Consider the following 26,696-nt stretch of genomic DNA (forward strand, 5'->3'; position numbering starts at 1 on the left):
GTATCCAACTCTTTGCAACTCCATGGACTACAGTATGCCAGGCTTCCCTGTCCTTCACTAGTTCCTGAAATTTGCTCAGATTCATGTCCATCAAGTCAGTGATGCCATCCAACCATCGTATCCTCTGTTGCCCCCTTCTCTTCCTGCCTTTAATCTTTCCCAATATCAGGGTCTTTTCCAATGAGTTGGCTCTTCACATCAGGTGGCCAAAATACTGGAGCTTCAGCTTCAGCAATAGTCCTTCAAATGAATAATCAGGATTGATTTCCTTTAGGATTGACTGGTTTGATCTCCTTGCAGTCCAAGGGACTCTCAAGAGTCTTCTCCAACACCATAATTGGAAGCACCAATTCTTTGGTGCTCAGCCTTGTTTATCCAACTCACATCCACACATGACTGCTACTGGAAAAACCATAGCTTTGACTATATGGACATTTGTCAGCAACGTGCCTTCTCTAGCTTTTATTAGATAACTACATATCATAACCACAATTTATAATGCTCTATTAATGAGTAACTTGGAGATAGGGCATGAAATATTACAAGGGTGGAATCTATATATCACACAAAGCATTGTCTATTATGGTCTGTGGCTTATAAAACTATGTCCCTTTAAAAAGATTATCTATAGATGCTATGGTGATGAACTAATTAAATGCAAACTAATTAAAATGGTTGCTTAAATCATGGAAGCCTTTAGTCACTGGGTACTTTCTCAAATACTGAAGTACAGTTACTAGTTAGTGAGATGATCATGACAAACATTTATGGCATTTACTGGGTGCCTGGCATCCGTCTAGTACCTCATGTTAATCTTTACAACCACCTTAGGAAGTCGGTTGTTTTTCTTATCTGTTTATTTCACCTGTAGAAAATCTAACATCCCCAAGTCACAAAGCCGCTGAATGCTAGAGCTGGAATTCAAAGTCAAATCACCTGCCTCCAGAGCCTCTGCTCAGAACCACGTGCTCCACGGCCCCCTGATATGGGGCCTTGGCCTACATTTTGACATTTAAATGAGGTCCTTGCCCTTGGGGTTGTAGAAAACCACCAGTGCACAAAGAATGAGGTCTGGCCTTCACAGGAGGGATAGAAAAGGAAATTCATTCAAAAACGTGTTTCAGCTGGACATCAGGGCTTACCCGTGCGCCTGTGCCCATAGGATTGAAAGACTTAGGCTTGGATCAGGGACGGAGGACGGGATGAGAGCCCAGCAAAGGTCGTCTCCAAATCCCAAGATGGCTCATCACAAAAGTCCCCACCCTGAGACCCCTGTGGGCACACCCCAGGACAGGCAGATCTGATGATGACAGGCAGATTGGAGGGACGTCTGACTTACCGGCCGGGGCAGACTGTACTGGTACATTTCTGGGCGGTAGGTCGGCACCCACTGCACCCCAGCCCTGGGCCGGGTCATGGTTCCCGGAGCGCTGGTCACCACCTCGGAGTAGGGCAGGTGCTGGGCGGAGCCGTAGGCCTCCGGGTGCCGGCCCTGGCCCGCATGGCCTGCCGATGCCAGGCTGAAGGCCTCCTCTAGCAGCATGTGCATCTGCTGCCGGACCTCGTCGATGGAGGGCTGCGAGCTCAGCGTGGAGGTCTCGGAGTGGCCTTTCACCTGCCTCGAGCGGCCATAGCCCCGGGGCTCGTTCACTCTGTCGATGTTGGTTTCCTCTATGATCTCAGGCTCCGTCTGTGGGACCAAACAAACGCCCCGCGATTTGTTAATGAACTTTCCTTCTATTAATGTTGTCTGTAACTTACTCTAAAATGCTCCATTTGGACAAGTGATGTTAGGCATTTGTGCTAATTTATGTTATACCCTAGGTGCCCTCTCCAGGAATTAACACTACAGGGCTATTCAGCTCATATTGTATCAGTGAGGCCATGCTCCAACTATCTATGTGAAATGAACCTTAGTTATTGGAGCATAAGGAATGCATCTGCTAAGTCGCTTCAGTCATGTCCAACTCTGTGCGGCCCCACAGACAGCAGCCCACCAGGCTCCCCTGTCCCTGGGATTCTCCAGGCAAGAACACTGGAGTGGGTTGCCATTTCCTTCTCCAGTGCAGGAAAGTGAAAAGTGAAAGTGAAGTCGCTCAGCCATGTCTGACTCTTAGCGACCCCATGGACTGCAGCCTACTAGGCTCCTCTGCCCATGGGATTTTCCAGGCAAGAGTACTGGAGTGGGGTGCCATTGCCTTCTCCAAGGAATGCACCAGGCTTTGCTAATTAGCATAATGAGGATGAGAAATGGCTTCTCACTGATGACATTAGCAGTGTCCTTTAAATCAGGGGCCCCCAACCTCCAGGATCTAACGCCTGATGGTCTGAGGTGGAGCTGTGTAATAATAATAGAAATAAAGTGCACAATAAATGTAGCGTGCTTGAATCATCCTCCTGAAGCCACCCCCCAACCCCAGCCCCAGGCCATGGAAAAACTGTCTTCCACAAAATCTGTCCCTGGTGCCAAAAATGTGAGGACCGCCGCTCTAAAACCTTTCACTGACATTCTTTACCCTTATGTCTTTTAGGTAAAGGAATCCAGAGCACCTTGTAGTCCACACCCAAGGGTTGGTGTTCTAGACCATAGACTAACTCTCTAAATGGTCCTGTGCCCAGGGATTGAGCCAATTGCTGGTTGCCTGATACCATTTATCAGAGAGAGTAACAAAATCAGATCTCAAAGTGTGGAGCCCTTAGAAGCTCTAGGGTCAGGGCCCAGCAGTCAGTGCCTTAAGAAGCCCTCCAGGAGGTTTGGATGGTTGCTCAAGTTTGAGACCCACCGCTCGAGAATGTTCGCCTGCCTTCTTCCAGTGAAGCTTCCACTCCGGAAGCAGTTGCAGTACCCAAATGGGCAGAGAGTTGGGACTTGAGCAGCTTCCAGAGCAGGCTGCCTGCCCTGTGTTATGTTCGCCAGCCTGTGAATGCTTATTTAATAAGTCTGCATGTGTGGCAGGTTTTGCTCTGAGATTTGCTTTTGTAATAAGATGATGGTGGGACTGTGGAGACTAGTTAATCCACATCCACTTCAACTATGCCCATGGCTACTGCTATCTGCTAAAAGAACCTGAGAGTTCTGTGTGAATAAGCTAGCATAGATTAGTTTGCCACCCTGCTCTCCATCCATGACACAACTGACACCTTAGGAAAATTAGAAAATACAGATAAACAAGTGGAAAAGGGCAGAGAAGCCTCAGGGCAAAACCAAGAGAGGAGGAACTGCCAAGAAACGCCACCAAGTTGCTGCGCTCAGGCAAATGCCACAATGACCAGGTCCAAAAGGCCAGCCGAGAAGATAAAAGACAGCACAGGAAAGCTGTTCCAACTGGAACGGTTACTTCATTTCTTGATGTTTTGGTTTCCTCGTCTGCAAAATGAGGATAATAAGACCTGCCTCAAAGGGTTTTATAAGGATTGAATGAGATGACCGAGGTAAAGAATTTAGAACAGTAGCACATGGTAAAAACACAATAATGGTGGCTTTTATCATCATCATAATTGTCATGATTCTTTTATTCATTCAACCACATGTTATTTATCACAAACAGAGCACTCAGATAGGCTTCCTGGTGGCACTTCCGGGTGGGAAAGAACCCGCCTGCCAACGCATGAGACTTAAGAGACGTGGCTTCTATCCCTGGGTCTTGAAGATCCTGGAGGAGGGCATGGCAACCCCCTCCAGTATTCTTGCCTGGAGAATCCCACGGACAGAGGAGCCTGGTGGGCTACAGTCCATGGAGTTGCAAAGAGTCGGACACTACCGAGAGACTGAGCACACATGCACAGAGCACTCAGATACAGAAGAATGTGCACATTAAGAAAATGTCACCAGGGAACCCATTCATTAAGGGAAGCCCTTCCCTCCTTAAAATCTAGATGCGGAAGGTCAGAACTACATTATTTTTCATGTTTTAAAATTTTATTTACTTTTCTTTAGTATTAATACACACACATTAGAGAAGAAATAAAAAAAATACAGAAAGCATGAAAAAGAAATTAGACATCTCCTGTAACCTTATCACACAAAATTAGGGCTTGTATAGTTCAAGATCAAAAGACAAGATTCTCTGCCAACTTGCAAGTCTAGATTTATCAGCACATTCACAAACAGTGAATAATTCAGAATACTATTTTTATATCAACACAAGCAAGGATAGATTTATGGAGTAGAGTGCAAAATTATCTCCGTGATAATAAATAAGAACTCAAAGACATTTCATGCCTGGGTGTATGCCTCCAGATCCTGGGCTGGAGATGCACTGGGGCTCTTATGCCTGGGGGTTCTTTAGGGAAAGGTTTGAGATCACCCTTGGGGAAATATGCTCCCTGAAGACCCCAGGGATACCTTCTAGAGTAATGAAAACAACCTCTTTTTCTTGGTCGTTGTTAACTTTTCAGTTTTTGTATATACCTAGAGCCTGTTACACAGTCTGAAGGAAGTCTGAAAGCAACTTCTGAACGACATTTTCATACAACACTTAGAACATTCTGAATGGAACTCCAGAGCCTGAGGGACTTGAGGAGACTGTTTCACTCAAGCCCTCTTTTAAGGCTGAGGAGCTGGAAGCCGTAGCAGTTAAGTGACCGACTCTGTGTCCACCAGAGCGGGCAGCGGCACAGTCTTGCTCTCCCAGCTCCAGTCCCAGGCACATCGTGCTGCACCCCGCTGCCTCTCACAGCTCCCCGTCAGTGCTGGTTGCCACCCACACACTGCCTTCCCCCTGACATCTCCTGTCTCCCTGGTAAATAATGGATGCCTAGGGCTACACTGCTCCCAGGTGGAAGATGAATGGCGCTGAGGCAGGCTATGAATCTCCCCTCCCGTCAGCTGTGCTGTGCATTTCCAGTCATACTGGTGGGTCTCTTATTATGTGAATTTATAGTTGTGCCTTCAGCAGAGCCAAAACAAGCTTCTTAGCAACAACTTCCTACTCTCCCATTTTCCTAGGATCCCTGGGGTGGGGCTGTACTGATTGGGGAGGGGGTTCTCTGAGCAAGGCTTGGGGAAGACATTATCTTTGCCAGGGAGGTGGAGATACATTCTGTAGAATCCCATGGCTTCTACCCCATAACACCCCAATGGAAATCAACCTCTGCTCACCCCGCTCAAGTTTTCATCTTGTGCGGGGGGGGTCCCTTTAACTGGAGGGACCAGAGTCATAACCCAAGTGTGACCTCAACAGGTTTGCGCTAAAGAAGTCCTGTATTCCCACTGTTCTCGCTTGGTTGTTTAGTCTCCTGATGTCTATGGAATGGGAACAAGGCGAGCACTCATTATTTCCTGGGATTTCCCATTTTCATATTTGATTTGCTTATTTAATCTCAAGCAAGTCTGACTTGTCTCTGAGCCCATTTTACTCATCTCTCGTGAGCTGAGAATAAGGCACTTGGCATTCAATAAAGCTTTGTGAAACTGAACCAAAATGGAAAAAAAAAAATCTGTTTAATTAACCACGAGTATTAATAGAATTTGAGGTTAAGATAAAGGGCCATGTTCCCCCCAAAATTTCCTCCAACACTGCAGGACCACAGATAAGGTACATGAACTCCCTATGCCTCAGGCTCCTCACCTGAAAAATGGGAGCACTAACCGTGGTCTGGGATGTCCCTTCTGGTTCTTACATTGACTCTGATTTAGGCTGATTTCTTGGACTCTGTCTGCTCTAATAGAATCCACATTCCTCCTACAATCGTGGTTCTTGGGAGAATCTGATGTCCACTCATAAGGGCAATCCCTCCTCCCTCTGTATCGCCTCTCTCCCTACCTCAAAATATACGAGTAGTGATAACTTTTTTCTTTTACTTAACAGATAACTGTTGATTTCAACCCCATGATCAGCCTTGGGTTGGGAGTTGCACATATAATTAATAAGATAGTGTCACAGTCCTCAAGGAGCTCTCAGTCTACAGAAGGAGACAAGTGACACAACAATAATAATAATACCAGCAAATGTTTACTGACAGCTTGTGTGCCAGACACTGTTCTAAGTGCTTTATATAAATATTACAATAATCTGTGAGGCAACAACTATAGCTATTCTTATTTTACAGTTGAAAACATTATTGAGGCATTGACAGATCAAATATCTTGCCCATAATTGGTGGAGCTGCATTTTGAACCCAGAAAGTCTGATTCCAGTACCCAAGTTCTCACCCACCACATATACAAACAGATCCAATACCATTATCACAGATGTGGGCTCTTACAGAGGGACAGGCATCTGTGACCAGGAAGACAGACTACAAAGTAATACTTGAGATAATCTACCTCATCAGATTGGGCTTCCCAGGTGGCACTAGTGGTAAAGAACCCGCCTGCCAGTGCAGGAGACGTAAGAGATGCAGATCCAATCCCTGGGTTGGGAAGATCCCCTGGAGGAGGGCATGGCAACCTACTTTAGTATTCTTGCCTGGAGAATCCCACGGACAGAGGAGCCTTGTGGGTTACAGTCCATAGGGTCACACAGAGTCAGACATGACTGAAGCGATTTAACATGCACACACACCTCATCGATTACTATAAGGATGTAAAGCATCGATGTGCAAATATCAAGTGTTTAGAAGACTGTCTGGCACATAAGCAGACACTTTCATATTATCTGTCTCCTCCCACAAACTGGGGGCTCATTAGGGCTGGGTCAGTGTCTTACTGCTATATCCACAGCCCCCAATTCAGAACTTAGCCCAAAGCTGAAACCAGTAATTGCCTCTTAAGCAAAAGAACTGAACAGAGCAGGTGCTCAGAGCTCCTTGAGGACCTGAGATGTGCCGGTCCTGTGCTAGGTTTTCCATTTGTAGCCCCTCACCAATCCCCGAGGATCGTGTGGTTGTCCCCATTTTCCAGGTAAGACATATGTGTCAACTGGTTTGACCTGCTCCAAGTCCTTCTCCCTAACGTGCACATTTTTGAAAATACCTTTTGCTTTTATTTGACAGAAAGGGGTGACAGGCACAGAGACAGATCTCAGTGTTGGCTGATGGTTGGCTCGGGTAGAAATGTCAGTGGTGTATCTGGGACAGAGAATATATTTTTAAACCTCCTTAACTTAGGGTTTACCATACTTACATTTCCAACCTTATAATTCTGAGAAGCACTGGGTAACTTTTTTTTTTTCCAAATGATTTTTATAAATCAATCAAGATATACTTCAATAAAAATTCTAAGAACTAAATCAGGGAATGTCTGTTCATGGTAGAAAATTAGAAAACATAGATAAGCAAAAGGAAGGAAATTAAAATCCACTCTAATCCTATCACCAGAAATAACAAAATGTTAACATTATGACCTTCGTGCATGTCCTTCCAGCTGTTTTCTATGCATATGAAATAGAATGAAGATTATGAATGCTGGCGTATTCCCAACACCCTCCCAGTTGCTCACCCACCCCACCCATCACCCTACTCCAGTTAGCTACAAAGAATCCTGGCTTGGACCATCTCAGTTTCTCCCCTCCTCTTCTTCCAAGCAGAGCCCACCACTTGGCACAAGATTCTCTGGCTTTTGTGATGGAGAACAGAGAGTATGGGAGGGCACTAAGGCAGAAGGGGAGAGGGCTGCACGATTGTCTTAGTGGGATTTTGGGTAGAGACGCAAAAGCAGCTATGTAGCATGTGAATGGGAAAGGAATTAAGGATATTGAAAAAGTATTACTGGACATGACAGGATAGCCTTCAGATACAGAAGCAGAAGTAGGGCTTTCCTGGTGACTCATGCAGTAAAGAATCTGCCTGCAATGCAGGAGACCCGAGTGCAGTCCCTAGGTCAGGAAGATCCCCTGGAGAAGGGAATGGCTACCCACTCCAGTATTCTTGCCTGGAAAATTCCATGGACAGTGGAGCCTGGCAGGCTACAGTATATGGGGTTGCAAAGAGTCAGACACAACTGAGCAACTAACACTTTTCACTTTCTTTCATAACTATTTAAAATGTACTTTTGTTGATATAATTCTTTTGACTTAGATACACTCTCAGACTAAGCCATCTGGGTCATGATTTTACAAACAGTATAATCGCACACATATATATTTTGTAAATGTATATAAATTAAATGTCCCATTTAATAAAAATCCTCCTACATATATGAATATATATGGATTTATGTATATATAAAATAGAAGTATATATATTTTGAAATCTTTTTATACAACATTGCAAATAAATATCTCTGTCAATAAAAATATGGTATTTATAGGGAATAACTTTAAAAGATTTCACTGCATTCTGCTATATGGAGTTTTCAACCTATATGTAACTATCCATTCTTTTATGTAGTTTCCCAACAAAAGTGAAATCTGTATATTGTGGTTAAAATTCTGAATATAACCATGCATTTAGCCTTATGTTAAATTCCTGGAAGTAGAATTACTGAGTTAGAGAAAACGTACATATTTAAGATTTTGGATACTTATGGTATATAAGTGAGATAGGCTGAGACCCAGGACTTTTTGCTGTCATGTCTGCACCTGGACAAACATCTTCTCCAGCAACAAAATACAAAGAAACTAAATATAAGGGACTAAAAATAACTGTATACATGTGCTGTTGGGCCAAATGATGAACAATAAGATACAAGAGGGCCACAAACCAACTGCCACTTGTGAAGTGCCAGGAGCAAAAGCAGAGCACTACATGATCCCTGCACTCAGGCACTACCAAGGGGATGGGCGGACCACCTAAGCTATGCCTCCTGCCCAACCCACCAGATCCGCCCTCTCCCTCACTGCACTAAAGGAACCAGCTCACCGCCCCCCTCTCCACTTTGGGAGCAAGCAAGGGCACCTGTTTCTGATTTTCACTACCTTGCTTGAGTTCCTCTTCTGATAAGAGTTCCTCTTATCAATTTCTATCGATTAAAGATCTGCAGAGTACATCATGAGAAACGCTGGGCTAGAAGAAGCACAAGCTGGAATCAAGATTGCTGGGAGAAATATCAATAACCTCAGATATGCAGATGACACCACCCTTATGGCAGAAAGTGAAGAGGAACTAAAAAGCCTCTTGATGAAAGTGAAAGAGAAGACTGAAAAAGTTGGCTTAAAGCTCAACATTCAGAAAACTAAGATCATGGCATCTGGTCCCATCACTTCATGGTAAATAGTTGGGGAAACAGTGTCAGACTTTATTTTTTGGGGCTCCAAAATCACTGCAGATGGTTACTACAGCCATGAAATTAAAAGACGCTTACTCCTTGGAAGGAAAGTTATGACCAACCTAGATAGCATATTGAAAAGCAGAAACATACTTTGCCAACAAAGGTCCGTCTAGTCAAGGCTATGGTTTTTCCAGTGGTCATGTGTGGATGTGAGAGTTGGACTGTGAAGAAAGCTGAGCACCAAAGAATTGATGCTTTTGAACTGTGGTATTGGAGAAGACTCTTGAGAGTCCCTTGGACTGCAAGGAGATCCAACCAGTCCATTCTAAAGGAGATCAGTCCTGGGTGTTTATTGGAAGGACTCATGCTGAGGCTGAAACTCTAATACTTTGTCCACCTCATGCAAAGAGTTGACTCATTGGAAAAGACCCTGATGCTGGGAGGGGTTGGGGGCAGGAGAAGAAGAGGACAACAGAGGATGAGATGGCTGGATGGCATCACTGACTTGATGCACATGAGTTTGGGTGAACTCCAGGAGTTGGTGATGGACAGGGAGGCCTGGCATGCTGTGATTCATGGGGTCGCAAAGAGTCAGACACGACTGAGTGACTGAACTGAACTGAAAGATCCCCAGGGCTTCTAGGTTGGTAACCTATGTATCCTCAGCAGCAAAGGCCACAGATATCTAGAAGAAATTAAGGCCATTTCTTTTCCACCCCTGGACACACAGGCCCCTTGGATTGAGTTTTATGGTGGCCACCAGACAGAGCAAGCATATGCAATCTTTCACTGTTAAAAGAACGCAGCCATACCACACATCTAGGAAGGCCCACACGGTGGCTATTTACGTGACTTCAGCTTCTCTTTGAAACACCACAGGAACAAACTTGAAGGAAACTATAGCCCTGCTAGGAGCCCCAGTTATCTTATTTTTGGAAAATATTCCATCAGATTGCTTGGTCTTGGAACACATTCTGTAGCTATAAGACTTCATCAAAATTTAAAAAACAGTTTTGTTTTGTTTTTTTAATCAGACAAGTAATGAAAAGACAAGCCACCAGCCAGGAGAAATATTAGCATTTGTATCCAGAATATATAAGTGTTTCCTATAAATAAATAACAAAATGACAAACAACCTAATTTAAAAATTGGGCAAAAGGCTTAAATTGACACCTTAATAAAAGAAAGTACATAGATGTCCAATAAATGCATAGAAAGGTGCTCAATATCATGAGTAATTAGGGAAATTATATCATTTCACATTCACTGGAATGGCTAAAATTAAAAAGATTAATCACAAATGTTGGTGAGGTTGAGGAGTAGAATTAGAACTGTCACAGTCCTGGGAGGAGAGTAAACGGCACACGTAGTTTGTAAACCTGTTTGTAGTTTTAAAAAGTTAAACATACACCTACACTAGGACCCAGAAATTCCAGTACCACTATATTTATCCAAGATAAATAAAAACATATTGTCTTTGTCTGTTCAAGCTGCTAGAATAAAATAACACAGCTGGGTGGCTTATAAACAGTACAAATCGATTTCTCACAGTCCTGGAGGCTGGAAGTCCAAGGCGGGCAGTGTGGTTGGGTGAGGGTCCTCTTCCAGGAATCATATTCCTAACTGTATACTCACATAGAGGAAGGGGCAAGGTTGCTCTGGGGGAATCTCTTAAATAGGGGCCCTAATCCCATTCATGGATTCCATACTTAATCCTGATCGCTGCCCCCAACCTCCTAATACTAACACAATGGGGATTAGACTCTCACAGTTGGAATTTTAGGGAAACACACATTTAGACTACAGCACATAGGTTCACAAAACATGTGTGTGAAAATGTATATAGCAATTTTTCTATATTGCTGGACACAAAATATTCTATATTGTCGGACACCCTAATGTCCAACAATAGGATGATGGATAAATAAATAGTGGTATGTTCATACAACGGAATAGTACTCAGTAACAACAAAAAGTAAACTACTGAATACCAGACCACCTGACCTGCCTCTTGAGAAACCTATATGCAGGTCAGGAAGCAACAGTTAGAACTGGACATGGAACAACAGACTGGTTCCAACTAGGAAAAGGAGTACATCAAGGCTGTATATTGTCACCCTGCTTATTTAACTTATATGCAGAGTACATCATGAGAAACGCTGGGCTGGAAGAAGCACAAGCTGGAATCAAGATTGCCGGGAGAAATATCAAGAACCTCAGATATGCAGATGACACCACCCTTATGGCAGAAAGTGAAGAGGAAGTAAAAAGCCTCTTGATGAGAGTGAAAGAGGAGAGTGAAAAAGTTGGCTTAAAGCTCAACATTCAGAAAACTCAGATCATGGCATCTGGTCCCATCACTTCATGGGAGATAGTTGGGGAAACAGTGTCAGACTTTATTTTTGGGGGCTCCAAAATCACTGCAGATGGTTACTGCAGCCATGAAATTAAAAGACACTTATTCCTTGGAAGGAAAGTTATGACCAACCTAGATAGCATATTCAAAAGCAGAGACATTACTTTGCCAACAAAGGTCCATCTAGTCAAGGGTATGGTTTTTCCAGTGGTCATGTATGGATGTGAGAGTTGGACTGTGAAGAAGGCTGAGCGCTGAAGAATTGATGCTTTTGAACATTGGAGAAGACTCTTGAGAGTCCCTTGGACTGCAAAGAGATCCAACCAGTCCATCCTAAAGGAGATCAGTCCTGGGTGTTCATTGGAAGGACTGATACTAAAGCTGAAACTCCAATACTTTGGCCACCTCATGTGAAGAGTTGACTCATTGGAAAAGACCCTGATGCTGGGAGGGATTGGGGGCAGGAGAAGAAGGGGACGACAGAGGATGAGATGGCTGGATGGCATCACTGACTCGATGGACATGAGTTTGAGTAGACTCCGGGAGTTGGTGATGGACAGGGAGGCCTGGCGTGCTATGATTCATGGGGTCACAAAGAGTCAGACACAACTGAGCGACTGAACTGAACTGAACCCTGTGTTTGGCAAAATGTGCTCTTAGAGCTCACCTTTGGACGTGTGATCTCTGTGTCCTTGGGGCAGAAAGGGAGCGTCTCGGGTACCCCTTACAAAGCCCTTGTCCAGCCCAGTCATGCTGGAGAAAGGCGCCCTTTGAGGAATCCAATCCTCTCTTTAGTGAGTACAATTCTGATCACCAATGTGTAAGTTTTTTCCCCACACATCCAATTCTTGACACCAGCTGGGTGTCCTACAGTTCAACTCATTTCAGACACTACCCGGAGAAAGCATCAGATGCCACAGGTTAAGAGCTCAGTCCCACCAGACTGCCCTCCATCCCCACCGCCCCCTCCCCACCGCAGAGGCCAGTCCCAAGGCCAGGTTGTCACCAGTGCTTCTGACCAATGAGCTAGACAGAGATCAGAGGCTCCAGCAACCTCCTCTTTAGGTTCAATTAACTTCCTGGAGCAGCTCAGAAAGCTCAGAGAAACATTTTACTTACTAGATTGCTGGCCCATCACTAAAAGACATAAATCAAGAACAACCAGATGGAAGAGATGCATAAGGCACTAGGGGGAAGGGCAGGGAGTTTTCATACTGTCTGAGGGTACCACTCTTCCAGAATCGCCACCTGTAAACCAACCTAGAAGCTCTCCAAACCCACTTCTTTTAGGTTTTTATGGAGGCTCCTTTGCTTAGGCATGATTGATTAAATCACTGGCCATTGGCCATGGAACTCAATCTCCAGTTCATCTCCCCTCCCTGGCAGTGGGCATGAGGTTGGAAATCACATATTGGGCTCCACAGGCAACCAGCCACCATCCTTAGGTGCTTTCCAGGTCACCTCTTTAACATGAAGAACATTTAATGTTCCCATCACTCAGGAAATCCCAAGGGGTTTTAGAGCTAGCTCTGGGCCAGCAGCAGGGACTAAGACCAAATAATGTATTTCTTTCTTTCTTTCTTTTTCTTTTGGCTGTACCAGGTTTCAGCTGTGGCATGTGGGATCTAGTTCCCCAACCAGGGATGGAACTCCAGGCTCCCTGCATTGGGAGCGTGGTCTCTTAATCACTGGACCACCAGGGAAGTCCCCAAGTGATATATTTCTTATTGTAAATCACAATATCACAGTATGTGAGAAAATTCACAGCAGGCCTGAAGTGTCTAAAGTGTTAGAATGGAAAAGAAACAGAAAAAAGAATATCCTTCTCTCCTTCATGGAATATTAGCCATAGCAACAACAGCTAATATTCACTGTGCATTTTCTATGTGTTTTATGAGCATAATGCATTTAATCCTCACATGCTTACTAATCCTCACGTGGGTACTAAGTTGCTTCAGTTGTGTCCAACTCTTTGCACCCCATGAACTGTAGCTGCCAGTCTCTTCTGTCCATGGGGATTCTCCAGGCAAGAATACTGGAGTGGGTTACCTTGCCCTCCTCTAGGGGATCTTCCTCACTCAGGGATTGAACACACATCTTTTGTGTCTCCTGCATTGGCAGGTGGGTTCTTTACCACTAGTGCCACCTGGGAAGCCCCTTAATCCTCACAACAACCCTATAAGGCAGGTACAACTTGTATGCCCATTTTCCAGTTCGAGAAACTACAGCAGGTGATGAAGTAATTAGCCTAGCTTCACACTGCCAGTGTTCAACCGAGCTGGACCATGAACCAAACCTAGCTCCAGAGGCCATGAGCATAACCATCACACAGTACTGCCTGTGAATGCTGAGAACAATACATTAGCCAGAGTCATGCGTTAGTAACAAATACTTACTAAAAAGGGACCAACCTGAAAGTAAACACACAAGAATGGCTTTCTGCCATGGGAAGCTATTTTGCTTTTGCTCTTAAGGTGAGTCACTACCTGCTTTTTCTTATCTTCTTAGCTTAGTTGACCCTGCAGGCAACAAGGCTTAACCCAAGCCAACACTATTCTGTAACAAAACAGGCTCTCCCCATTGCCAACTCAAATCTCCTTTTCCCCATCCTGTCTCTTGAAAAAGCCAGACAGATTCACAAAATCCCTCTTGGTCATTCTATCTGCCTCCAAGATACAACCTTCAACAGTAGTCAGGCCTCCCCAAGCCCATGGGAAGAAGTAGTCATGGGCTCATCGCCTTGCCGGTCTTTCCCTTCATGGGTGGTCAACCAAAGGTGTGTTTATCCCGCAGCTGAGACTGGAGGGACAAGTGACATGGACGATTCTCCTGGTTTTACTCCTTAAAAGGCCCAACAGTCAATATTCCTCAAGGAGCAAGTACTGGGGTGGCCTCAGCATCCATCCACTCCTCTCCCTGGGTCTCAGGCACGGTCTCTGGGGTGGGGGTGGGGGATTAAGCCTGTCCCAGCTCTGCTGGTGACATCTGCCTGGGTTAAATCAACCAGTGGACCCCCCTCCCCCTGCCCACCACTCCCACCCCAGTGATACAGGGGTAGAGTGGGCATTGGACCTACTGTGGCTCAGTTAGAGTGAAAAACCCAAAAACTTTCAATTCATGGCTGGCTCCTGGGTTGGCCAACACAGCATGTAGACACAAGGCTCGAGGCTGCTGCAGGAAATGGCTATTTTCAGTGGAGAGAACCAACCTGTGCTTAAAGCCAACATATGAGGGGGCAGCACTGCATAATGCAGAGAAAAGGGGCACCAGTCAGACCAGGCCTGCATTTACTCTACCCAGTACATGTTCTTCATGAGTACAGTCTGAGTTGGGCTGGGCTTTCTGTTATTTTAGCCAAAGCATCCTAACATAACCACCATTTAGACTGAACTTCAAACAGTAACATGCATTTGTCTATGGTGTTGATAAGCCAGTCAAATCAATTGTTTATATGGCTCTGAGCTAAATCTGCCCCATATTTTCAAGTCTCAGCTCCAGAGTCACTTCTGGTTGACACTTGTTTGTTCGTTTGCTCAACAAATAGAGATACTGCGTCTGATATGCGCTGGTTCGGATTCGGAGTGCTGAGGCTTCCAGGATGAATAAAACATGATTTCTGTCCTTGAGGAGGGTGGGGGTTGGGGAATAATACAGGTAAATGCACTTGGGAGGAACAGGAATAAGGAACCTGATGAAGTGAGTCCCAGGTACTAAGTCAGACTCCAGATGCGGGGTCGAGGAAAAGATTCTCAAGGAGGCATTTAACCGAGTTCTGAAAGCACTGCCTGAATAGGCAGTTTTGTTTTGGTTTTTTTGAAGACTTTTTTTTTTTTTCTTGATGTGGACCATTTTTAAAGTCTTTTTTGAACTTGTTACAATATTGCTTCTGTCTTAGGTTTATGTGAGATCCTAGCTCCCTGACCAGGGATGGAACCCACACCCCCTGCACTGGAAGGCAAAGTCTTAACTACTAGACAGCCAGGGAAGTCCCAAGAATAGGCAGTTCTTAACTTGGAACAGGCTTGTCCCCAAAAGACACTTGGCAGTGTCTGGAGGCATTCTGGGGCAGTCACAAGCGGGAGGGGCTATTGGCAGCTGGTGGGTAGAGGCCAGAGATGCTGCTGACCATCTTACAAGCACAGGACAGCCCTCCCTCCATACAAAGAATTATCCAGCCCCCAGATCAATAGTGCCGAGGTTGAGCAACTTAAGCCAGAGGGAATGGAGGTTCTGAACAGAGAGAGAAGCACAGGCAAAGATGTGCAGATGTGAAACCACAGGGCAAGTCTGGAGAGGGCGGGGAGGGCTGGACCCAACAGGTAGCTTAAGGAGCGGTGAGCATCAGCCAGAAGGGCATGTCGGGGCCAGCCGGAGCATCTGAGCCCTGAGCCGGAAGCTTAGGGTTTGAGTCTTTTTTTTTTTAATTGGAGGCTAATTACTTTACAATATTGTAGTCGTTTTTGCCATACATTGACATGAATCAGCCATGGGTGTACATGTGTTCCCTATCCTGAACCCCCCTCCCACCTCCCTCCCCATAGGGTTCGAGTCTTGTTCCCAAGCCCTGAGGAGCTGTGCTGTGCTGTGCTTAGTCGCTCAGTCATGTCCAACTCGTTGTAACCCCATGGACTGTAGCCCACCAGACTCCTCTGTCCATGGGAATTCTCCAGGCAAGAAAACTGGAGTGAGTTGCCATGCCTTCCTCCAAGGGATCTTCACAACTCAGGGATCAAACCCAGGGCTCTCCTGCATTGCGGGCAGATTTTTTTTTTTTACCATCTGAGCCACCAGGGAAGCCCACAAATACTGGAGTGGGTAGCCTATCCCTTCTCCAGGGGATCTTCTCGACCCAGGAATCAAACCGGAGTCTTCTGCATTGCAGATGGATTCTATACCAGTTGAGCTTCCTCAGGGAAGCCCCCCTGAGGAGCTACTGAAGGATTTTAAACAAGGGCGTGTATTTTAGAAGGATTCCTCTGGCAGCTGTGAGTGAGACAGACGGGAACAGACTTCCAGGAAGACTTTCTGTTCTCATCCAAGTTCACTACCCCAACATGTTGCATATATCTCTACGTGTCCCCTCCACTAGCCTCCAAAAGCACCTTGGGGCAAGCACTAGTTAATCCACCTTCTCTTCTCCATAGAGCCTCACACAGGTAGTACAGTGGAATCACATGTGGAGCTCAGATGCTAATACCAGCAGAGAAGGTAGTTAAACCTTTGAAAATTCATCGTCATCCACATAGCATATATGCATGGCCTGTGTGTACAATCTTATACAAATAAGAAACAGGTCACCTATAACGCACAACATGAACAGAATATAGGCAAAAGCTAAGTTTTTTTTGCAATATTTATATTTTTTCCCTTATATATATTTTCCCTATATATATTTTTATCTTTCAGAGACTATATTGTGGAACTGGCAGATGTTAAACGCACAAATGATGCAATGGATCCAGTGCACTTGAGAAATGTTTGCTGGAAGAAATGAAGGGGTAGCAAGTACCAACGTGGGGTTCTAATTTGTCCTCTAGCTTTGGATCCTACAGGGATTTGAGGGCTCCCCGTGGGCCAAGGACCAGAGTTTGGAGCAACCAGCATGGGGTGGATGGTGCTGTGCTTCTCCAGACTCGAGGGTTTCTTCCCTAGCTGATGGGCACGTCTCCAGTCCTTGGCTGTCATCTGGGTATTACCCTTGCTCTCCCCTGGCATTAGAGAGAACAGGCAATGCCAGCTCTCTCACTAGGAACTGTCCTTGGCTAAAGTGAAATGCCTCACCCAAGGACACACAAGGACTGGTCAGTACTAGAGGCTAAGAAACCAGATGCTTCTTGAAATCTTGACACAACTCTTTAGGGTTGCGCGAGTTACAGCGCTCCCCGGGGGGAGGTCTTGTAGTTCCTATACCACATCTGTCCAATCCTCCTTCTTTCCTTCCCTCAAGGTGTCCACACCAAGAGTGTACTGGGTGCACTGACTTGCAGTGAGCAGCTGCCAATGCAGATGTAAGAGATGCGGGTTCAATCTCTGGGTTGGGAAGACCCCCTGGAGGAGGACATGGCAGCCCCCTCCAGTATTCTTGCCTGAAGAATCCATGGACAGAGAGGCCTCACAAGCTATAGTCTCTAGGGTCACAAAGAGTCAGACATGACTTAGCACACATGCACACACTGATCAAGAGGCTAAGAGGTCTCAGAGCCCAGGAGAGGCAGGATGGGTAGGTGGTGCCAAGAACAGAAGCAGGCAGCATCCAGAACACAGGAGACCAGAGAGAACCAGCAGGCAGGTGGCACCTGAGTGCTCACTAAGCAAGGAAAGTTGTCTCCTGCCCACTGGGAACCCACCTGCATGGGAAGGAAGCCCAGCAGGGGAGGCCTGGCTCCAAGCAGGGTCACTAGGCCATCCTGAAACCTGATCTGCCGCCCCCCAAACCTGCAAACAAGAAACCACCTTCTGTTCCCCACATGCCAAGAGGCCTCCATCTCTGTAGGTTAACAAGTCTCTTTGTGGGCAGCCACCAGCCTGGAGAGGTCTAGATGACACTGAAAGGCTCCCTTCACCACCAAACACCTCCCCCTTCACCCCCAAATGCCTCCCTCTGCCTCAGCCTCAACCAGGGAGCCTGATTTCCCATTATCAGATATTTCCCTGGGATTAAAGGACTCTGTCAAAACACAAGGTCCTATACATTAACATGAGATAACATATCAAGCCAGGGTTATTAACAGCTTAAACTAGTCAGCAGAGGCAAGATAAAGAAATGAAAGGCTGAGATGGGAGACCTATGTAAGCCAGTTCTAGGTGGGATGCTTAGGAGGTGATGGGGGTGGGGGCAGGGCTGACACGGAGCATGTGGTTCAGAGGGCAACAGCAGGGGGCTTCTGCTAAGGGACAAAATCCCCCAGTCCAACCGTTCATTCCCCAGTGAAACCAGTAGTTGGTTATGCCCTTCACTGGCACAGCATGTGGTACCAGGGCACCCTTGTGCCTTACCTTGGTCTCTGACTCTTATGCCACAATCGTAAGAGCAGGAGAGCCTCCCGTTTACAAGTTTACTGAGAAGGCCCCAGACTCCCTCTAAGCTATCTCAGGCAGGCAGGGGGCTTCCAGATCACATTTCATTCCCCTCCAAATGGAAGCCATCACAACAACTGCGTCAGGTCCTTAGTTGCAGCATGCAGGATCTTTTCTTTGCAGTGCATGGATTCTCTACTGTGGCACGCGGCTTAGCTGCTCTGCAACACGTGGGATCTCAGTTCCCTGACCAGGGATTGAACCCATGTCCCCTGCATTGCAAGGCAGATTCTTAACCACTGAACCACAAGGGAAATTCCTGAAATAGGTACTTTTATTTTGAAATATTAGGCTGACGTTATCTTTTCTACCCACTTATGCACTGTGAGGAATTCATTTCAATTCATGTCAAATTTAGTCTAAAGATACGGTCTGGCCTCATTAGGACTGATCTGTTTTGGACATCTTTTTAAAATCCTTCCTTCTTCTAAAAGGGATGCCTCCTCTAGAAAATTACTACTCAAGTGAGCCCCAGTGACTGCCAGGAGTGTACAGCACGTCTTAGCTGTTAGGGTTGAGAATCATTGCTGTAAAACACAGGGGTTCCCAACCCCCTTGTAGCTAAGTCTTTTCCACATGCTCTTACTCCTCCTGCTCAGTGCAAAAAGTTCTGAAACAACCCAGGCGGCCATCAGTCCCAGGGCTGAGGTTTGCCCGTGATGAGTGTGTTTGTTGGCTTGCTCATTTATTCCTTTATTTTTACATGCAGGCATTTCCTTTGGGACTCTAACGCAGGCAACCTTTGAAAAATTCACACTTAAATCAATCTCCCAGTGCTTTTGTTTCTACCATGTTAAGGAGTGGGTCCTTCTGGCATTCCCTCATCTGGCAGAAAAGACTTGCAAATGTTGGCCTGGCTTTAAGATGCCCAGGCCCAGAAGGACGCATGACATGCCTCCAACTGAATGACCTGTTCACTGCTGAGCTACTGGGTTCTTCTGCCAGGAGTGCTTTGGCACTTTTGGAAAATCAAGATTCAGAAAACAAATGCATGCATTATTTAAAACTATGACTCTTCTTTTTCTACTTTATCTGCAGGTCCACCTTTTGCTTGCGTGAGTTCACCATGCAAGAGTTCTTGTGAGACCTGACATCTTAGAGAGATCAGAAATACAGGGCATATGTTATGTAAAAACAGATATATAGTATGGCGGGGGCACATGGAAGCAGTATTAAGGGGTAGTTAAGGGGACAGGATCTGGAGATGGGTAAACATATTACGTAACTGCCCAGAGCCTCAGTTTCCCATCTGTACAACGGGCATAATGAGAATAACTACTTGTCTGGTGACAGCAAATACAATTACATTATACACATAAAAAGACTAGAACAGGGCCTGGTCTAGTGTGGGCAGTCAGCAAATGATAGCAAATACCTCTCATGTAATTAAAAGGTTCAGGAGGCAATAAAGGAAACCATTTCATTCTTAGCATCAACAGTTTAAATTCTTCAAATTTTTCCCCAGATGATCATCATCTCTTAAGGAAACCTGTATTTGCATATGTTTTTGTGATCACACACACTTTTCAAAGAAACACATATTTTTAAAAAATTTATTGAAATGAAGTGGGCTTCCCTTAAAATAATCTGTAATTGGAATATTTATACATGACTGTGAGAGTACTCTTGCCTGGAAAATCCCATGGACGGAGGGGCCTGGTGGGCTGCAGTTCACGGGGTCGCTAGGAGTCGGACACGACTGAGCGACTTCACTTTATTTTTTCACTTTCATGCATTGGAGAAGGAAATGGCAACCCACTCCAGTGTTCTTGCCTGGAGAATCCCAGGGACGGGGGAGCCTGGTGGGCTGCCGTCTGTGGGGTCGCACAGAGTCGGACACGACTGAAGCGACTTAGCAGCAGCAGCAGCAGCAGCAGCAGCAGTAGCAGTGAGAGGTAAGCAACCTCCTTTTAAAAAAATCCTCTCTCTCCTACTGTTCTAATGCAACATTCCGAAAGTATCCAGTAAACACTCCAAGTCCTGGCACAGTGGCGAAAAACACCAGCAGTGTTCTCTTTTCAAGACTAACAGTGTTCTGGCCTATTTCCCCAAACTGTGAAAACATCTATGTCTAGAACCTCATAAGAAATCTATTAATACAAGTCTTGAAAAAAACTAAGAATGCTATCACATATCAGCAGAATATTCCTGAGCAGAAGAAAAAGTTTCCCAAACTACAAGCATCCAGGAAGAATCCTCACTGTTGGTAGGGAGAGATTAAATGGAAATTTCAAATGCCCTACTTTTAACTACAGGCTGATTATCAAATTGATGACCAAGCTTGGCATAAGAAATATTTGTACGAGGAGAAAATTTAACATTGAATACTTTAATCTGGAGGAGGAAAAAAAAAGAGATTTGCCCAAAGCATCTGGAATTTTACAAAATTAAACCACCTACCTCTTAGCTATGAAAAAGAAATAAAAGATAAGGGTATCACCACCAACACAGATATCAAGTTTAAATGTCAGGAAGCTAATTAGAAATTCAAATTAGGTATAGTATCTCTGTTTTAATTGGACCAATTAAAAATCCCACTTTAAGCTTTGTGGCAAAGAATGGCCAATTCCGAGGGGGGAAAAACCTTCTTGCCTTCCAATTAGCACCGTATGTTTCAGAAAGCAAGTGTAGCTTTCAAATTACAACCTCACAATTAAAACAAAAGTTTATCTGGATATATTTGAATCATAACTCCTCTTACAGAAAATTTTGTATTTGTAATTAGAGAAACATTTTACAAGAAAAGGAAAGAAACATTTTCATAAAACCTAAGAGTATATTCAAACCATTTGAATCTTGGGACACCATAAAGCACTATTGAACATCTTAGCAGAGCACCTTTCACGCGAACTCATGAGAGCAACTACACGTGAAGGGAGGTAAGCAGTTTGATAGGAGGCACCAAACTGTTAAGTCATCACCTGGGGAGTTTGATGGGATTAGAAACATTTTTGCAGCCTGGAGCACCCCTGCACATAAGCATGTGCTTCATCATGTGAAATCACCAAACCGCTCTGTGGGAAATCTCATTGTTTCCATGGCATATTGAGGAGTTACGAAATCAGGAACAAATCCAACTTCTCAACAGTGCTCTGGATTAAAAGACGCCCGTGTTCAAATGAATTCTAACCCACGGCCATGGTTCCTACTGAGTTTCTAAGAACAAAGGGGAAAAAATTAAGGGCATTTAGCATTGCTGTTGAGTTAAAGGTCAATAAAGTACTATTCATAAAATGGTTGAATTTAAACCTTGAGATTCTGTGAACAATAATTTGTTACTCTGATACATTCCAATTACTCTTACTTCGCAAAAGAGGAAATAAGGAATAATAAAATAGAAAACATTTTAGTGTATTTTTAAATTCTACTAATATTCAATAAACTGAAACATGACAGAGTGCTCTATCCCCTTTGCATTCAGGAAAAAGCAAAGCTTGCATTCACCTCTGCCCACCAGACACTTACATCGTATCCACTGTTACGTATCCCACGCCGGGGTCGCTCCCGAGTTACTAGAAGGTCCATCTCTGTTTCCCCTGGACTCGGGCTGTTCAGAGATTGCCGGCTCCGGTAGACAGAGTTCTTCATCTGTTGCCTGAAGAAAATTCAACAACTGTTATGATGCAGCAAATACCCTGACAGATGGAATTCTCCACTGATCCAAACTACAGGCAACCAATGAAGGCTTTGGAGTTGCCTCGCGAATCTCAGAATTGATGGTATTTGTTCCCTGGCCATCAGGAACTACAGAAAGAGTGGAATAAAGATTTTATCCCCCTAGATGCTGTAACCATTTGGCTGAATTGTAAGTGCCCTTTCGTATGGAAACTAGGTAACTCGAATCAATTGCATCATTGCACCCTCATCTAAAATTCTGCTGACAGCAAGGCCAGGGACTCTCCCTTGACCCTCTAGGACAGTGAATGCTGGAAGAACAAACTTGCTTTTGTTGGCTTTGTTGACTTAACAGCCTCCTATTCCTTTTCACCTTTCTAATTTCACATGCAGGATTCCACGATGTGTCAACAAACACTGTGGATAATAAGCTTCTTAAACACGACTGATGATAGATTTTCTTTTCTGCTTTCGTCACAATGGATTCCCTTCTGGGCTAAGGAGCCATAAACCGAAAGGCAATTTGGGGCCTGTGCATCCATCCATCCATTACTGAGTGGCTAAAATGTACCAGGTAGGGTGGAAGAGAATGAGGATCCACCATGAGACAGACACAGCCCTGCTTTGCTGAGCATACATTCTAAAGAGGCAGATAGACAGTGCGCCTGGTAATTCCCAAATAAGGGTGACAGATAGTGACCAGGATGTGGGGTGACTTTAGATGGGATGGATGGTCAGGGAAGGCCTCTCTAGAGAGGTGACATTTCGGTAGACACCTGAACAGAGCCAGCCACATACCAACCTGGACACAGAGCATTTCAGGCCCAGGAAGTTCACTTCAATTAATTTCAAAGTTAGTTTACAGTTATCGTCTAGCCTCATTAGGACTGATCAGTTTCGGACATCTTTTTAAAATCACGCCTTCTTCTAAAAGGGGTGCCTCCTTCTAGAAAATTACTAGTCAAGTGAGCCCCAGTAACTGCCAGGAGCGTGCAGCCCCTCATAGCTGTTAGGGTGGCAAAGTGGTTGAGAATTATGGCATGCAAAGCACAGGGAGGGAGATGGGAGGGAGGTTCAAGAGAGAGGGGACATACGTATACCTATGGCTAATTCATGCTGATATTTGGCAGAAAACAACAAAATTCTGTAAAGCAATTATCCTTCAATTAAAAGATAAATAAATTAAAACACACACACGCAGGGATACCCAAACCCCTTGTAGCTAAGAGTCTTTTCCGCATGCTCTTACTCCTCCTGCTCAGTGGAAAAGTTCTGGAACAATCCAGGCTTCCATCAGTGCCAGTGCCATCATTTGCCCATGATGAGTGTGTTTGTTGGCTTGTTTATTTATTCCTTTAGTTTTACATGCAGGCGTTTTCCAGTGCCCTGACCAGGGACTGAGGTTCACACGTTCAGAGGCTCCAGCCAGCTCACTCCAGGAAATGCGTACTTTTGTCATCACTGTTTTGTTTCTACTTGTCCTTAGAGGAATCTTTTTTAGATGGGGGAAAGAACCAGTAACAGCGAGGGCTGTGGCTGTGCTTTTCTTTTTGCAGAGGAGGCAACTCAGGAGTGATGACTTTTTTGCAGGGTTTTATTCTGCAAAATTTTCAGGGTTTATCCCACATGATTTTGCAGGGTTTATCCCATATGATCTTGCAGAGTTTATCCCACAAAAGTAGGATAAAATCACTGGCTACTTCCCTCTCATCCAACAGTAAGTTTTTCTCTATAAATGATTTGCATTTCAGAGCATCTACCTTCAGAGAACTCCCCTATTTTGTGTCTTGGTTCTAAGATTCTATCCATTTGTGAGTTCAAGGTACAGAGGTTGTGTTATTGTCAGTGACTATGGAAGAAACCTGGGAGTAAAGACACCTTTTCATGACCCCACACCCCGTTAGTCAGAGCATGACATTCACACACTGCCAGTCTAGAACAGACATCAGAACCCCAAGGGCGAGACTCTGCCCTTGCAATTCATCTAGGGGATAAAACATGCACTATTAGACTGACTCCTTCACCGAGAGGAGCTTACACCTGTTTAGAGAGCCTCTGTGGTCTTTGCTTATCTGGCACCAGGACAAGACTCTTTAGCTCTTCTCCAGGGACAGGCATGAGACACAGGCCGGACAATCATAGCATCACAACCCCATGGCCATAAGAACTGGTCAGAGTGTGCACATGAGTTGGTCAAGTGCGACGAAGTCTCAAGGCTTTTGCTACAACAATCAGGAAAGAGGCATTCTCTTGGCATTGAGGTTTCTAAGAAGATAGGATATAAGCCTAGAGTTGCTGGGAGCCAGTTTGCCACTATGAGGTAAGAGCCTGCCTGAAAAGGAGCCAGCAAAAAGTGAAGAAACAAGATAAATATGGAAGTCATTGTATGACCTGTTGGATCTAGCCATGCTTGAAGCCTTGGCCTGTTCAGTGGTAAAATTTCCCCTTTATTGAGCCAATTTGTGTTGGTTTTCCATTATTTGCAACCAAAAGAATCCTGACTAATATAGGAGCTTACCACCTAATGTTATAAACTGTGCCCTATAGTTATCTGCAAATAGAGGCGTCCTCTAGGAAAGGAGCACAATCTTGTGAAACAGAATCTGTTTTGAGTGACTCATACTTTAAGAAGACCCCAAAGAATTCTTTCCCTTGACCCAATTACAAATCATTCTTTGAAAAAGCAGACTCCATAACTGTCCTGAGATTGCCAATTAACCCGTTTAGAAAAGATTTACTAATAATGGTGGTGGAGGAGTAAATACTAGGATTAGCAATTGACATTTAAGTAGGTTATTTTGGAAGTATTAGAAATACAATAGTGAGATTGTATAAGCCCTTTTGAGAACCTTGAACGTGGGTGCGCCCTTAGACACTGGCATACCTTCCAGTCTCCTTTTCCATCAAAGACACTGTTCCATTATATACAGCTTAAAGGCTGCTGTTTAACATGAATCTCAATTAATCAGGCTACCAATGTGTGCCTGCAACTACTTTGAAATAAACTGGGCTTTTGGGTAGAGAAATTATTTATTTTAATCAAATAGAGTTCCATTAGGTATATCATTTCCTATTGGTTTTTTTCTATATTCTTTAAAAGTTAAAAAATTTTAAAACTTGAAAAATTGAGGTATAAGTTTTTTAACCTCTGAAAATAAGGCTGGGAGGAGGATAATGGATTTCATTTGGATTTTTTAGGAGGCTGGGATCAACCACTATAGTTGAAGAAAGTAGTTCCTGAACACTGTGTTCTGGGAGAGTAGCATTGACATATATACACTGCTGCTGCTGCTAAGTCGCTTCAGTCGTGTCTGACTCTGTGAGACCCCATAGACACCAGGCTCCCCCGTCCCTGGGATTCTCCAGGCAAGAACACTGGAGTGGGTTGCCATTTCCTTCTCCAATGCAGGAAAGTGAAAAGTGAAAGGGAAGTCACTCAGTTGTGTCCGACTCTTATCGACCCGATGGACTGCAGCCTACCAGGCTCCTCCATCCATGGGATTTTCCAAGCAAGAGTACTGGAGTGTGGTGCCATTGAGCCCTAGGGTTCCATAAAGATGGACTAGAAGGAGGAGGAGGAAGAGGAGGGGAAGGGGAAGAGGAGGGGGAGGAGGTCCTGCTTCTACCAGAGCAACTCTGTCTTTACAGGTTATTGCCTTAGCTTGGGTCCCCCCAGAAGTAAGCTCTGTGATGATCTGAGTAGAAGTGGTTTATTTGTGAGAGGGTTCCAGGAAGCACAAGTTGAGAAGTGGGAAAATGAGAGCGGGAAGGGAAGGGGCCAATAAAGAATGTGGTCTAGAGCAGATCAATGTCTTGGGCATCTGGGGCTCAAACTTACTGGAGAAGTGTGGGAGATCATTGTTTTTAAATGTAGGTTTCATTGTTATTCAGGTATGGTAAACCCAACAGATCCGGGGATGACCGCCATTGAAGAGACGGCTTGTATACTCACAGATCCCGAGAGGAAGGGGCACACCGCACTATAGAGGGCCACAGGGGAAGCACAGGGTCAGTCACAAGGCAGGGGGAGTGCAGGGAGAATGTGGGCAGGAGCCTTTATTGTGGCTTTCATGGGAAAGAACTGGAAAGGGGTGATTTGCACAGGAGATTAGGCCAGAGTGCAGAGCCTCTGTGTGCAGGAGGCAGCTGGGGTCTGAGTTCCCGCTTGTCTGGTTTGTGTGTGACAGCTGCATTTGGACATGAGAATTACTGTCCCAGGAACTGGCAACCCAGCCCGGGGAGGGGCAGTTTCTCCAGGGGCCAGACCCCAGATGTCAAATCATCAAATACAGAAAGCAGAAAATGTGGTTCTTACAACAGGGTAGAGTTCTCTTGCCAGGGGTGTTTATCTATCAGCCCGCATCTGTCACGGACTGCAGCTGCTCCAGAGCACGTTAACTACCCAACACTTCTACTTGGGGAGTTCATATCAGAGTCACAGATGTTTGCAGTAAGAAGGATGCTGCTGGCCTGTAGGGGGGCCCAGGGGACATATAGGGGGCCTCTGATAGCACCTGCCTCAGTTATATTATGTACTTTGTATCTCTGAAGACATGA

The 26,696-nt window shown here is 45.0% G+C and overlaps 1 protein-coding gene across 3 annotated transcripts in view; it reads right to left on the reverse strand.

Annotated features, from left to right (window-relative positions):
* Positions 1 to 26,696, reverse strand: part of KIAA1549L (KIAA1549 like) — a 314,269-nt gene that overhangs the window by 25,093 nt on the left and 262,480 nt on the right. For all 3 annotated transcript variants that reach the window (XM_027562705.1, XM_027562704.1, XM_027562703.1), the window contains 2 exons: positions 21,990 to 22,119; positions 1,340 to 1,690 (listed from right to left, as the gene is read on the reverse strand). In XM_027562705.1, the coding sequence (XP_027418506.1) occupies positions 1,340 to 1,690; positions 21,990 to 22,119 (481 nt within the window). The remainder of the gene's footprint in view (positions 1 to 1,339; positions 1,691 to 21,989; positions 22,120 to 26,696) is intronic.

The sequence above is a fragment of the Bos indicus x Bos taurus genome, chromosome 15 (genome assembly GCF_003369695.1).
Source record: "Bos indicus x Bos taurus breed Angus x Brahman F1 hybrid chromosome 15, Bos_hybrid_MaternalHap_v2.0, whole genome shotgun sequence".
NCBI classification, from domain to species: Eukaryota; Metazoa; Chordata; class Mammalia; order Artiodactyla; family Bovidae; genus Bos; species Bos indicus x Bos taurus.